Consider the following 15,032-nt stretch of genomic DNA (forward strand, 5'->3'; position numbering starts at 1 on the left):
CTGCAGTGGAAAAGTCCAGAGAGGAGCAAAGAGCTCAGCAGACGCGTCCCCGGAGAAGAACCAAACAAAGCCAAGCTGATGCCAGCCTTTTATTAGGAGTTAAATAGGCCCCTTCCCATCGAGGTCTCACTGGGGTCTCAGAGCAGATCCCGCCTCCTCCCAACCACAGGGGAGGCAGTAGGGGTGCGGCGGGCAGGCTGGGGCCCAGAGTGGCTCTACCCCTCCCTCGCTGGGCATCCTGGGTAAAATGGGTTAACTGATCACGGAAGACCTTGGCAAGTCCAGATTGGAAGGGGTGCAGGAGAGAGGGTGGGGGAGTAGTAGCGGAGGCTACTGGGGGCAGGGGGGCTCTGGGGCGCAGTCCTTGAAGTACTCGTGGCAGTAGAGACAGAGACAGGCCAGTGAGCGCACGTACTCCACAAAGTCCACCTCGCAGTCCTTGTCGGTGTCCAGAACACTCATGAATTTGTTGTAGTCACACTCCCGAAACTCGGTCTGTGCAAGGGAGGGGTGGGGAAGGGTGGGGGAGCAGGATGAGGAGGGCAGAACAGCCTCGCACGCCACTGCCCTCCCTCCTCTCCCAAGCGGACCCACCCCACCCCAAACTACACCCTTCCGAGGGCCGACTTCAACCTACCTGTTCCAGTAATGCACCCATTGCGATCCCCTCCCAAATCCACCCTCTCAGATTGTCAATTGAGCACCTACTATCTGCTACTGAGTGCCTACTACGCATTAGGCATTCTTCATGGTGCTCTCGCTCAGTCCTCTCACAACCCTGCAAGGCAGCAGGTGTGATGATTGTCCTTCCATTTTACAGGTGAGGAAGCTGAGGCTTCTGCTACTCCCTCCTTCCAGTCCAGCCTCCTCCCCTTGTGGACCTGTGCTCCGGCTTGTCCCCACGACTCTCTTTGCAGAGTCCAGGCCTTACCTCCTGCCGGGTGAGGAGGGTACGGACACTCTGCGTACTCACCGGGGTCCAGGTGGGCAGCTCCTTCTGCAGCAGCTCCTTGAGCTCAGCCTGGCAGAGCTTGTGTTTGTCCCCACAGCGCCCGGCATACTCCTGGAAGGTGCACACGATGGCAGCTACCGCCTGCTCCAGAGGCCTGGCCATCCTCACTGTCACAGAACAAGGGCGTGACTCACAGCAGAGTTCCAGGCCAGCCCCCTGCTCACCTCTGCCTTCCATGTTTCTCAGAGACTGTTCCCAGACCCAGCTTAACCTCCACCAGGCTTCAGGCCCCATGGCTTCCCCTCCTCTGAGCAGCCCTCCTGGACCACACCAGCCCCTATTCATTTATCTCCCTGCTGCCCTCTTGTGATTTTCCACATGTAGAGGTCTCATTGCCCCAACATCACTGCAAACTCCTTAAAGAGAGGGCATCTCACCCCACCACCCACACACCCCACCGTGGGGCTCCTTAGGCATTCTTGGGTTCTCTGCTTATCTCCAATACCCAGGGGTGGCTTGGTCCCCGTCTGCCCCAGCCCATGAGATGCCCTAGAAGCCTTCTGCCCTGCAGGAACTTGCACAGGAGAGCCTGGCCCTGTAATTCTCTGTCCTCAGGCCCGAGGAGAAGCTAGGCCTTAGCAGGGAGGGAGGGGCAGGCCTGAGAGGGGCCCACACCGCCTCACCACCACTCCCCTCACCCTGCCTCCTGCCCTGAACTCAAGGAAGCTGCATCCAAAAGAAAAACTCGTGGGCTCCTCTCTGCCTCTCACCAGCTCTGCAAGCCTGGTGAGCCATTTGCCTCTCCGGGTCTCAGGGGCCTGATCTGTGAAGTGGGGTTCATCCCACCTTGCAGGCCCAGTCAGGAACTGGAGCCAGATGGTCTCTTGAGAGTTGACCGGTTCAGGTATTTACCAATCTGAGACTGGCCTCCCCTGAGGTTACCCCCCTGACCCCTAGAGGGAAGGATCTGTACAGGGGTACCCTTTTCTATTGGAGGGGAAGTCCTTCCTGGAATTGCTCACCTCCCCCCACTTCCACTGTACCCTTCCACCGCCCTTCTGGGATGATGCCTCCAGCCTGGGAAAACCCTAAGGCGGCCAGGAAGGCAAGAGTTTTTTCCATGCAAGACCAGTGACTCACTCTTGGTTCCCTCATGGGACGAGAGTCCTGCAGCACAGGGTGGCCAGGGCCAAGACTCTCCCTGAAGGTTCGCCCACTGCTGGGCCTGCTGCTGGGAGCAAATGGCTGGTGTGGTTGTGGCTGGCAGGAAAGTAGGGGAAGGAGAGTGGGGGGTGCCAAGCACTGCCAGGGTTCAATTGGTTGTAAACAGCCCAGGATTGGAGCAAGGTGTCCAGGTTCCCAGCAGAGGAAAGGGCCATGATCCCCGGGAATGAGGAGCCACAGAGGGGTTCAGCACACCTTTCTGCGCTCCTGCCAGCCTGCCTGGCACCACCACTGCTGCTGTTTCAGAAGCACAGTGCCTGGAGGTGTGGGAATCCTCTCTTCCCCCTGCAGCCTTAGCCAATCTTGACCCGTCCCCAGGAATAAAGCAAGGAGGCAAGGAGCAGGCGAGGGGCTGACTAAGGAGAACACCAGAACCTTGAGCCCAGTGATCCCACTTCAAGGCAGACCTCAGCTCTGCACACCCCTCAGCCCAAACTTCCCTGACAGCCCTTCACTGTGCAAGGAAACCTCTGCGTCCACCGTGTCTGACTTCCCTCCCTCTGACAGTCCCGCTATGGTCATCTCTCTGCTCCCAATGCCAGACCCTGGGTCAGGAGTCAGGCTGGCTATTGGGGGTTTCCCGAACTGCCCTGACACTCAACTCAGGGCAAGACCCAAGCAGCTGGCACTCACCACTGGCACTGGTGTTTCAGCCGTAGGAACTTAGAGACAGGGCATCCCTATTTGTAGCCTCCCGATAAAGGAAGGAAGCAATTATGGGGGCTCAAGTAGGTCAACACTGAGGATGCCCTGGGGAGCCCCAGCAACCCCATTACAGGCGCCACCTGCCCACCTATCCACGCGCACATCAAAGGCCAGTCTGCACTCAGACACCACTCCCCATTCATTCCCCCTCTGCCCTCCCCCAGAGTTGGGAACTGAGGACAGCCTCCTGCCAAGGCCCTTCAGCTCTGTTGGAGGAGACGGGCTGGCTTATCCATCACATCACATCACAACCCCATCTCTTCATTCTGCAGATGCCCCCAGAATACCAAGTGGGGACACACTTCTGCCTCGCTGAGGTTGCACTCCTACAAATCTCCATTCCGGGGGGGAACTTGGAGAGCACGTGGCTAAGCCTCCCCTTGACAGATGAGAAGACTGATCTTGCCTGACCAGATCGCAGCTTTTGGCTGTGAACCGCTTGCCTCCCTGCGAGAAATCGTCAGTGGGAGGTCTTTGAGGCATAGGAAGAAGTGTGCTCCTCCCAGGGGCACTTCCAGCCATCTAAGCTTGAGTTTTCTACCCCTTCCACCCCAGGTGATGGGAATGAATTTGGGCTACAGAGTCACATGAAGGCTGCCCGTGGTTGGAGCTCTTTAAGGGCTGTTTTCCTCCTTCCCCTGCTTGCTCAGCACCAAAACAACTTTCCATGAAGTCTTGTGGGTGGCAGGATGGGATTCCCGCTGACTTTAAGTTTGAGTGTGTAGGCTTTTCGGATCTCAGCATCATGGGAGGGTCACCCATTTGTGTCCCCTCCTGGGGTGAGCCCTGGGCTTCCGCTTCTCTCTTTCTCACTCCCCAGACCATCAAAATCAAAGCTCAGGCTTGGCTTGGCTTGGCCAATGCCAGGGCACCAAGGGCCCCAGTACAGACTCTGCTTTTACTCAGATTTTTACCCCCTCATTTCTTACTGCCTTGTGGACCCTTCAATGCTTTGAAAAGATTTAATTCTATGCAGGATTTTTCGTTAGTTTTAGCTGGAGGGGTCACAGACCACCATATTACCAGAAACAGGTATCCTTTGCCCTCACTTGTCTATTCTCTCCCTCATACCGAAGGCTGAGAAACTCCTCCCCGTTTCATCGGAAGAGAACCTAAAACCTAGAAGAGTGTGAGAGGGAAAAGAGGAAGGAGATTCATTCCCAGGCCAACTAAGAAGCCTTCCTACACTTGCAGGCAGCCAGAACGCCAGTGATGCCTCAACCTCGCCCTCGGCCCCCGGCACCAAGCCTTGCCTGTGCCATCCTCTCCTCGGAGAGGGAGCAAGGAGAGGACGCTTGGAGTGTTGGGAGAACCATCATGGAAAGAACCTCCCTGTTGGGGAGGGGAGTGAACAGTGGAGGAGGGAAGGAAAGGAGAAGCTGTGATTAGCCCTGTTTTATAGGCCGGGAAATATGGGGAGCAGGGGGCAGAGAACAAGAGACAGTCACACAGCAGAAGCAGGGGCCAGAGTGGACCAGCAATTAATTCAGCTCTAGGTCAAGCACCTGTGACATCCCAGCTCTGCTACCAGCCACCTCCCTTAAGCAGGCTGCCTCTGCTCTCTGGGCTTCATTTTACTCTCCTGCCAATGATGGAGGATGATAATAGTAACCACCTCATAGGTTTGCGTGGGGCTTAAATCAACTAATACATATAAAGCTCATAAATAAATAGTGCCCAGCACAAGGCAAGGGCTTGATGAATGTTAAGAGGTGAGTGAGGCCGGGTGAGGTGGTTCACACCTGTAATCCCAGCACTTTGGGAGGCCAAGGTGAGCAGATCACCTGAGGTCAGGAGTTCAAGACCAGCCCGGCCAACATGGTGAAACCCCATCTCTACTAAAAATACAAAAGTTAGTTGGGCGTGGTGGTGCACACCTGTAATCCCAGCTACTTGGGAGGCTGGGGCAGGAGAATTGCTTGAACCCGGGAGATGGAGGTTGCAGTGAGCTGAGATCGTGCCACTGCACTCCAGCCTGGCAACAGACCAACACACCATCTCAAAAATAAAGAGAGAGATGGGTCACTTGCCCAGAGTCACATGACTAGTGAGTGGCAGGCCTAGCAGGCATTCACTGTTCATGTAAATACTTGGAGCCATTGGGGGTATGGCCGTAAACAAAAGTCCCTGCTCCGTAGAGATAACAGTCTATTGGTGAAAACAGACACTAACAAAATAGGTGCTTCATAGATTGCAGATATAAATGCTATGAAGAAAAATAAAGGCCGGGCGCGGTGGCTCAATCCTGTAATCCCAGCACTTTGGGAGGCCGAGGCCGGTGGATCACAAGGTCAAGAGATCGAGACCATCCTGATCAACATGGTGAAACCCCGTCTCTACTAAAAATACAAAAAATTAGCTGGGCATGGTGGCGTGTGCCTGTAGTCCCAGCTACTCAGGAGGCTGAGGCAGGAGAATTGCCTGAACCCAGGAGGCGGAGGTTGCAGTGAGCCGAGATTGTGCCATTGCACTCCAGCCTGGGTAACAAGGGCGAAATTCCATTTCAAAAAAAAAGAAAAATAAAGCAGAGCTGGGAGAAAGAAGATGATGGTAGGGAACGAGGCGCTTTACTAACATATGGGTGGTCAGGGGAGAGCCCAGCAGCCGGTTCCTTGCCCATGTCCTCATCCACCAGCCCCTGGCGTTTCTCAGCTTGGCAGACCTCTTTGGGATGCAGGATGTGGGTTTGTCCCCCGGGAGAGACTCAGTGGCTGGAGGAGGGCAGGAGCTCACTCTGGGAGGCGAGGCCTGAGGGGTGGGCGGGTGGACAGAGTGGTCAGGACTTTGGGGTTGGCGGACCATCATGGAAAGAACCATCATGGAAAGGCTCTGCCTTCCTCTTGCCACATGCCCTCAAGCATGTTCCATCCTTTATCTTGTTAGGGCGTTCATTTCCTTACCTCCAAAATGGGTTTGGAAGATTCCTTCCCTAAAATCCAACATGAAAGCGCTATTACTTGCTGTTACTGTGGATGATGTCAGGGCAAGGTCTCAGTTCCACTCAACAAGCAGGCACCGAGTCACCTCAAGGGAGGCTCCCGGGAGGGCAGGAGGGGAGGGAGAGAACCAGCCAGTCCTCACCAGGTCACTCGGTCCTGCCTCCTCCATGCAGGTGGAGGGGAGAGCTGTAACTTCCCTTCCCTTGCTTCCACAAACTCTTCTTGGGGTGATGGAGTCTCTGCCCTGCTGGAAGTTCTTCCCCAGCATCTCCCCTACATCTCCCTGTCTGCAGTAGTTCGGAATGCATCCGGCATGAACCACCCCTCCAGGGCCTGGAGAGGGACCGTCCTCCTCCCACACCCGCTCCGGAGTCCACACACTCAGGCTTAACCCAGCACCCTTACTGCTCACCTTCTAGAGCTCCACTGCTGAAGATGTGAAACTGACCGCTAGAAATGCAAGGAGCTCTCTCCCCATAGGGGCAGCATGTGGATGCATGAAGGGTGAGAGCAGATGCTCTCCGATCTCGCAGGACTTTTACAGCACTGACTCTGTCTCCCCGCACCCATTCTCGCTGGCTCTGTCTCCCCGATATCACCGCCATCACCAGATGCTCCTGGAAACTGCACTGCCTCCCTGAAAGTCAGTGTCTGGTTCTGCACCTCAGGGAGGAACAAGATGGAGTGTCCTGAGCATCTGGATATTTCACATGCTTGTGCCAAAAGGGCCTAGGCCCCAGGGACAGGGTGAGCCCACCCCAATCCCATCGCCCCATGGGACCAATGAACCTTGTCAAAATGACTAGCTTCCTTTCTCATCATCTGAGCCAAATATAGGGAAGGCTTGGGAAGGGGCATTTGATTACTGGGACTGATGTGGAGCCAGGGAGGCCTTTGCTACAGAATTGGGGATGGGGCCTGGGGAGATGGGAAGAGAATCTGAACTGAGATCAAAGAGGCCTGTGGACCTACTGCCTAGACCTACTGCTTCTTTCGACTACCAGGTCAACGTCAGATTGTGAGCAATTCATAGATGACAGCAGTGAGTCAGTGAAGCCACCAAGCGACCTAAAGACAAAGGCATGGGGGCCCTACTTCAGCCACTCCCTGGTCTCAGAGCCCATCTTTGCCTTCATTCTCTCTTTTCTTGGAGGGCTAACAGGCTGCCAGGGATTAATTCAAAAAAGCAAACGCCAAAGTAAGGCAGCATGGGGGCTGAGGAATGTGTCCCTGAGGCTCTCGTCTGGCAGCAGTTCTAGGAGGAAGTGGGAGAGAACTGGGCCAACAGACCTTTGAACAGAGCTATTTCTAGACCCTCCTCTCTGTGCCTCTGCACATAGAGGAGGTTTGGGGAGAGAAAACGGAATGGGGGAAGATTGCTGGGACCATCTGGGAAAGTGGTGCTTGCTAGTTTGTCAAATGTCCAGAAGGAAAGGAAATCAGCTTCCTTCAGAACCTGCCCAGCTCCAGGTGCGGCCAGCTGAGACCAGTCTCCACCAGCCAGAACAGCCCCAGAACCTGGAACTGAGCCCCAAGAGAAGCCAGGACCTTTTGTAAGCCTAAGGCCCAAAAGAAACCAGACTGCACTAGTCCACCAGGAGCAAGTGGGCCTGCTTCTCCCATTCACTCAGGATAAGGACACCAAGAGTCTGGATGCTGCTCATCCAGGCCCCCTTCACCTTACCCAAAGCCCGAGGCTTTGGGGATGGCTGTGAGAAGGGGAGGAAGGCCCAGACTGCCACCCTGTGTCCACATGGATGAGGACCTTTCTTTTTTTTTTTTTAAGACAGGGTTTTTCCAAGTTGGTCAGGCTGTTCTTGAACTCCCAACCTCAGATGATCAACCTGCCTTGGCCTCCAAAGTGCTTAGATTACAGGCATGGGCCACCACAGCCAGCCAAGAACCTTTCTTAAGACATGGGTCAAGTCCTGACACTACTCCTCATTTAACCTCTCCCAGCCTCTGTTTCCTCTTCTGTGACATGCAAAAACTAATAGCATAGCCCTCACTCAATTGCTCCAAGGAGTCAATGAGATGACGCTTGAATAGGCCTAGCACAGTACCTGGCCGGACGGAGTGCTCCGCGAATGACAGATGCTGCTCCCTCTCAGTTTCCTCATCTGTAAAAAGGGCTGATGATAGCTCCTCTCAGGGTCACCATGAGGCTGAAACAACAGTGTGCATGAAAGGAACTTTGAGAACTGCTATAGACATGTAATTACCATCATCATGATTTTCTGACCTATAGTTACTGGCTCCCTTTCCTACAGGATAGTAGGAAGGTGGGCTTCTCCCTTTTTATTGCTATGAAAAGAGACCATTTCTCCTTGAAGGCCTGTCCTGCCTTGCCTCGCCAGCCCCAGATACGCAGTTAAGGCAGAACTGTGAGGGAGAACAAGCAGTTTTCCCAGCAGCCCCGCACTTGGCCTGTTCTGTCTCTGGGGACTCTATCTGAGATACCCTAGAAGTGGTTCTGAAACCAGTTTCCCAAGGAAGTAAGAAAACAATTCAGGAAAACACTGTGTATTACTTGTCCACTATCCATCCCCTCTTTCTTCATTATTAAGACCCATTTTTTTATTCTTCTAAGATGTCAACATGGTCAGCTAGAAACACTTGGTTACAGCTAAGACTAGCCAAATGACACAGTTCAGGCCAAAGATAGAAGTGCAAGCCTCTGGGGGAGGGCACTCCTATCATAATGAAAAGGCAAAGGCTCCTGTGGAAAAGGCGTTTGCACCTCACGCTTATTCCGCCTTCCAGCCTGGAACATGCACAGTGAGTTCTGGGATATAGCACCATGATGTGATCACAAAAGCAAGTGACGTCCTATATGCTAGAGAGCCAAAACATGGGAAGACACGGGGTCTCAGATGGCATCTCCGGACCCCTGAATCAAAGCTGAACATCCTACTCCAAACTTCTTGGGTAAGACAATTGAAGCGACTAGCATTCGTCAGGTTTTCTGTAATTTGTGGCAGTTGAAAAAAACCCTAGAGAGCTGGGCGCGGTGGCTCACGCCTGTAATCCCAGCACGTTGGGAGGCCGAGGCGGGTGGATCATGAGGTCAAGAGATCGAGACCATCCTGGTCAATATGGTGAAACCTCGTCTCTACTAAAAATACAAAAAATTAGCTGGGCATGGTGGCGCGTGCTTGTAATCCCAGCTATTCAGGAGGCTGAGGCAGGAGAATTGCCTGAACCCAGGAGGCGGAGGTTGCGGCGAGCTGAGATCGCGCCATTGCACCCCAGCCTGGGTAACAAAAGCGGAACTCCGCCTCAAAAAAAAACAACAGGAAGCTGAGGCAGGAGAATTGCGTGAACCCAGGAGGCGGAGGTGGTGGTGAGCCGAGATCACGCCATTGCACTCCAGCCTGGGTAACTAAGAGCGAAACTCCATCTCAAAAAAAATAAACAAATAATTTTTTTAAAAAAAAGAATCTATAATGTGAACTTGGCTAAGCAGGGGGAGGAAGGTAGTGAGATATGATGACCCAATATGTCAGGCTGGAAAGTCAGGACCTTGGTTGTGAAATCACAAAATATTTGGTCAGACCATGGCATATCTTGGAATATGGACCAAATAGAAACCTAGGTGTCGTGAAAGAGGAAATGGAGGAAAAAGTATAGAAAGTTAGCCTGAGCTGGCTCCTTGCATCTTTCAGCCAAGCCCTGGAAGCTGCTGTCACAAAGAGACGGAAACAGGTGTCATTGGCTTTGGGAGCAGGACGCGGGTGAAGGCTGGAACGGTCTCTAGAGGATTATTGGCCATGAGGAAATTGTTAGAAATTTCCTCTAGAAAAAACAGACCGTATTGGGTAAAGACAGATTGTCTGGCCACACTGCTGTCTGTGGTTACATGGAAAATAGAAAGGTACCTAATGAGTTTATGGGCATGGCAGAGCAGATTTTTAGGCAGAATAGGGAAAGTACCACTGGCTTCTTCTAACTGCCTCTGATCAAAATATAGGACTAGAAATTTGAACTAAAGAAGAAACTTCCCACCCGGGAGGCAGAGGTTGCAGTGAGCCAAGGACACTCCAGCCTGGGCAACAGAGTGAGACTCCATCTCAAAAGAAAAAAAAAAAAGAAGGGACTACTCAGCTTTTTAGAGAATTCGGAGGAAATAGAGAGGGCTCAGTACAGTCTTTCCAGCCAGCAAATGGCTCTCAAACTAATAAATGGCTTTGGAACCAACATCAAATCCAGATCCCTGTCGGTAAAAAGATCTCGGAATAAGGACGAAGTAAGTCAAAGGTAAGACCTTGTAATAAGACCTCAGAAAGAGTGAAGGGCAGGCTTCCTCCATCTCAGATAAATCAGGCAATGCCTAATGATTCTCCAAGTGTGCCTCTTAGGCTCTTTCAGACTGGAAGGCTTTTAGGAATCTCGAGGGCATTTACTCCCAGCACCCTGACTCTCAGTCCAAGCTGCAGAGAGGCCAATCTTAAAAAGATCTGTAGGTGTGGCTTTGTCTGTTAAGTGAATTATAACCTGATGCACAGTGAGGTCACATTTTTACGGGAATTATATCATTTTGAACTAAACGGGACTGAGATAGATTTTTTTTAATCAAAAGAAGTTTTTGGGTCTTCAACGTCAAATGGGCAAGAACTAGGCTGAGAGAGCTACTTAGCTATCAATGCAACTTTTTTTTTTTTTGAGATGGAGTTTTGCTCTTGTTGCCCAGGCTGAAGTGCAGTGGCACAATCTCGGCTCACCACAAGCTCTGCCTCCTGGGTTCAAGAGATTCTCCTGCCTCAGACTCCCAAGTAGCTGGGATTACAGGCACACGCCACCACACCCGGCTAATTTTGTATTTTTAGTAGAGACGGGGTTTCTACATGTTGGTCAAGCTGGTCTTGAACTCCCAACCTTAAGTGATCCACCCACCTCGGCCTCCCAAAGTGCTGGGATTACAGGCATAAGCCACCATGCCCAGCCAGCACAGATACTTCTTATGGAAAATAGAGATTTAACTAAGAAAATGAAGTCAAGAACGTAGAAGCCAAGAGCTAAGAACCATTTATAGAGAGCAGAACTGGGCCCTAGTCAAGAATCTGGTGACACGTATATGACTCAATTTCAGAATTGCTATGGACCCAATGCACCAATCTATGCCTCCAATACACCACAACCCTCTTTAGAAAAGGAGTGTTTATGGCTGTTGTATTTTTGTTTGTTTGTTTGTTGAACAGAGTCTCACTCTGTCACCCAGGCTGGAGTTCAGTGGTGTGATCTCATCTCACTGCAATCTCTGCCTCCCAGGTTCAAGTGATTCTCCTGCCCCAGCCTCCCAAGTAGCTGAGATTACAGGCATGCACCACCATGCCAAGCTAATTTTTGTATTTTTAGTAAAGACAGAGTTTTGCCATATTGGCCAGGCTGGTCTTGAACTCCTGACCTCAAGTGATCCACCCACTTCGGCTTCCCAAAGTGCCGGGATTACAAGCGTGAGCCAACAAGCCTGGATGGCAGTTATCTACCTTCATCTCACCTGTGAACATCAACTGTGTTCTTCACAGGGCTTCAGGCCAAGAGGAACCGCTTTTGAGGAGCTGTCCTGGAGGAACTGCACATGAGAGGCCTTGTTCGTATCTCTGGGCCTGTCTCAGATAATACAATCGAAGACTTCAAATTGATGCCTTAATGAGATGAGACTTTGTGGGTCATGGGAAGGAGATGAGTGTATTTTGTATATGGGAGGGATGTGAATTTCAGTTGCTAGAAGACAGACTATGGTATTTAGTCTCCAGGGATGGTCACCGTCAATTTTATGGATGCTGCTGGTAAGAATTAGACATTAAGAATCTCTTAATGTATGAAATTAAGAGATGTCTCATTCTCCTCCCCTTAATCTGAGCCAGACTTAATGACTTCTTTTTTATCATTAGAATACAGCAGAAATGATGTCCTGGGATTTCTGAATTAAATCTTAAGAAGTAGCCAGGTGCAGTGGCTCACGCCTGTAATTCCAGCACTTTGGAGGCGGATCACAAGGTCAGGAGTTCGAGAACAGCCTGACTAACATGGTGAAACCCCGTCTCTACTAAAGCTACAAAAATTAGCCGGGCATGGTGGTGCACACCTATAGTTCCAGCTACTCGGGAGGCTGAGGAGGGAGAATTGCTTGAGGTTGCAGTGAGCCAAGATCACACCGCTGCACTCCAGCCTGGGCAACAGATCAAGACTCCATCTAAAAAAAAAAAAACAGTGCCAGGCACAGTGTCTCATGCCTGTAATCCCAGCACTTTGGGAGACCAAGGCAGGTGAGACTCTTGAGTCCAGGAATTCGAGACGAGCCTGGGCAGCATGGTGAAACCCTGTCACTACTTAAAAATATATAAAAATTAGCTAGGCGTGGTGGTGCGTGCCTATAATCCCGGCTACTCAGCAGGCTGAGGCAAGAGAATGGCTTGAACCCAAGAGGCAGAGGTAGCAGTGAGCCGAGATCGTGCCACTGCACTCCAACCTGGGCAACAAGAGTGAAACTCCATCTCAAAAAAGAAAAAAATTAATAAATTTGATTAGAATTAAAACAAATCTTAAGAAGCCTACCAGCTTCCATGTGGGCCTCACGCAATGCTCACTTTGGGATTTGACCTCTCAGGACCCTGCTGCCACGCTCTAAGAAGCCCAAGCCACATAGAGAGGCCACTGAGCTCCCAGCTAACCTCCAGTATCAGTTACCACGCATGTTAAGCAAGCTACCATAGATGTTGAGTTTGTTCAAACATTCAGATTATTCTAGCTCCAATTTCCATCTACAACTGCATGGAAGACCCCACATGAGAACCACCAAGTCCAGACTACCCGCAGAACCATGAGAGATAATAAATTTGGGCTCTTCTTTTTGTGTTGTTGTTGTGTTTTTCTGTTTGTTTTTTGAAACGGAGTCTCTCTCTGTCACCCAGGCTGGAGTGCAGTGGTGCCATCTCAGCTGACCGAGTTTAAGCAATTCTCCTGCCTCAGCCTGCTGAGTAGCAGGGATTACAGGTGTACGCCACCACACCTGGCCAATTTTTGTATTCTTAGTAGAGACAGATTTCACCTTATTGGCCAGGCTGGTCTCGACTCCTGACCTCAAGTGATCCGCCCACCTCAGCCTCCCAAAGTGCTTGGATTACAGACGTGAGCCACTGTGCCTGGCCCATAAGGTCACGTTTTATGACACCACACGTTGGGGTGATTTGTGATGCACCAGCACAACGTCTGTGAGTCACCCAACCAGGACTGCCTACTTTACACTTTTTTTTGTATGAAGGATTTAAACTCAAATACATTGAGACCAATTTATTTAAGTCACTATTAGTCAGGTTTTCTGTAACCTACAACTGAATACATTCCCAACTGATAGAGAATGTGATAACTGGAAGTGGGACCCACCAAGTGAATAACCTAAAATGTGGGATTAAATGAAGATAAGAAAGGATAAAACGGCCGGGCGCGGTGGCTCACACCTCTAATCCCAGCACTTTGGGAGGCCGAGGCGGGTGGATCATGAGGTCAAGAGAGTGAGACCATCCTGGTAGAAACCCCATCTCTACTAAAAATACAAAAATTAGCTGGGCATGGTGGTGCGCGCCTGTAGTCCCAGCTACTCAGGAGGCTGAGGCAGGAGAATTGCCTGAACCCAGGAGGCGGAGATTGCAGTGAGCCGAGATCATGCCGTTGCCCTCCAGCCTGGGTAACAACGGCGAAACTCCGTCTCAAAAAAAAAAAAAGAAAGGATAAAATATGAGGACCTAATCTTTGCAAGCTGGAATGTTGGCAATCCTTGCCATGAGATGGCAAAGCACCTGGTCAAACTGTCCTCCGATGTACCTTAAAATACAGAATATATGACAACCTAGCCTACAGTTTTAGGGGAAACAGTAAGAAAAACTTAGAATGTTGACATTAGCTGGCTCCTAGTGGCTTTTAGCAGAGCCCAATAGAAGAGCTAGCCAATCTAAAAGCAGATATTAAAAGCAATATAGTACAATACTGTATACAATATAGAATATACGATACTAGAATTTTTTCTTTTGAAGACGGGGTTTCACCATGTTGGTCAGGCTCGTCTTGAGCTCCCAACCTCAGGTGATCCGCCCACCTTGGCCTCCAAAGTGCTTGGATTACAGGCGTGAGCCACCGCACCCGGCCTACAATACTAGAATATTAAATACAATATAGAATGCGTTGGGTAGACAATACCCTTGTTTTCTGAAAACAGGTGTACTGCCTGTCTGGCCCATTTTGTATTGCTACAACAGAATACCACAGACTGGTAGTCAAAACAAAACAGAGATTTATTGGCTCACAATTCTGGAGGCCAGGAAATCTAAGCTGGAGGGGGTAGCACCTGAAGAACGCCTTCTTGCTCCATCATCTCATGGTGGAAGGGCAAAGAGAGGGAGAGAGAGAAAAGGTGGGGGACAACCTCATCCTTCTGTAAGTAACCCACTCCGATGACAGCAGCATTAATCCCTTGTGGCCTAATTACCTGTTAAATATTGCTGCTTTGGAGATAAAGTTTCTGTCACATGAACTCTGGGGAACACATTCAAACCTTAGCACTGCCTATGGCCTGTGTTCTGGCAATGAATCCTTCTTTTTATTTGAGAAAAAGCCTTGCTCTGTTGCCCAAGCTGGATTGCAGTGGCCTGATCTTGCAACCTCCATCTCCCAGGTTCAAGTGATTCTCCTGCCTCAGCCTCCTGAGTAGCTAGGACTACAGGCATGTGCCACCACACCCAGCTAATTTTTTTTTTTTTTTTTTGGCAGAGACAGGGTTTCACCCTGTTGGCCAGGCTGGTCTCGAACTCCGGCCTCAAGGGATCTGCCTGCCTCAGCCTCCCAAACTGCTGGGATTACAGCATGAGCCACCACACTTGGTCTGACAAGAAATCCTTTAAATAAAGCTTTGTGGGGTTGATTAGACTAATTCATATCTCTGGAACAGATCCTGGTACAACTCATTCCTTACCGTATTGAATGTTAAGATCTGTCCTTGCGAGCACTGTGGCTCACGCCTGTAATCCCAGCACTTTGGGAGGCCGAGGCGGGCGGATCACAAGGTCAAGAGATCGAGACCATCCTGGTCAACATGGTAAAACCCCGTCTCTACTAAAAATACAAAAAAATTAGCTGGGCATGGTGGCGCATGCCTGTAATCCCAGCTACTCAGGAGGCTGAGGCAGCAGAATTGCCTGAACCCAGGAGGTGGAGGT

At 50.9% G+C, this 15,032-nt stretch overlaps 1 protein-coding gene across 3 annotated transcripts; it reads right to left on the reverse strand.

Annotated features, from left to right (window-relative positions):
* Nucleotides 1-76: 76 nt before the first annotated feature.
* Nucleotides 77-7,979, reverse strand: S100A3 (S100 calcium binding protein A3). Of its 3 annotated transcripts, XM_035279101.3 has the most exons (4): nt 2,810-2,820; nt 2,093-2,180; nt 974-1,119; nt 77-495 (listed from the first exon to the last, which is right to left on the reverse strand). In XM_035279101.3, coding segments are annotated over exons 2-4 (312 nt in total). In that variant the 5' UTR covers nt 2,094-2,180; nt 2,810-2,820; the 3' UTR covers nt 77-330. The 3 variants fall into 3 exon arrangements, with proteins under 3 accessions (XP_035134992.1, XP_035134994.1, XP_035134993.1); XM_035279103.3 differs by lacking the exons at nt 2,093-2,180; nt 2,810-2,820 and adding an exon at nt 7,884-7,979; XM_035279102.3 differs by lacking the exon at nt 2,093-2,180 and having other exon boundaries at nt 2,810-2,873.
* Between the last annotated feature and the right edge of the window lie 7,053 nt (nt 7,980-15,032).

The sequence above is a fragment of the Callithrix jacchus genome, chromosome 18, assembly GCF_049354715.1.
Source record: "Callithrix jacchus isolate 240 chromosome 18, calJac240_pri, whole genome shotgun sequence".
Taxonomy (NCBI): Eukaryota; Metazoa; Chordata; class Mammalia; order Primates; family Cebidae; genus Callithrix; species Callithrix jacchus.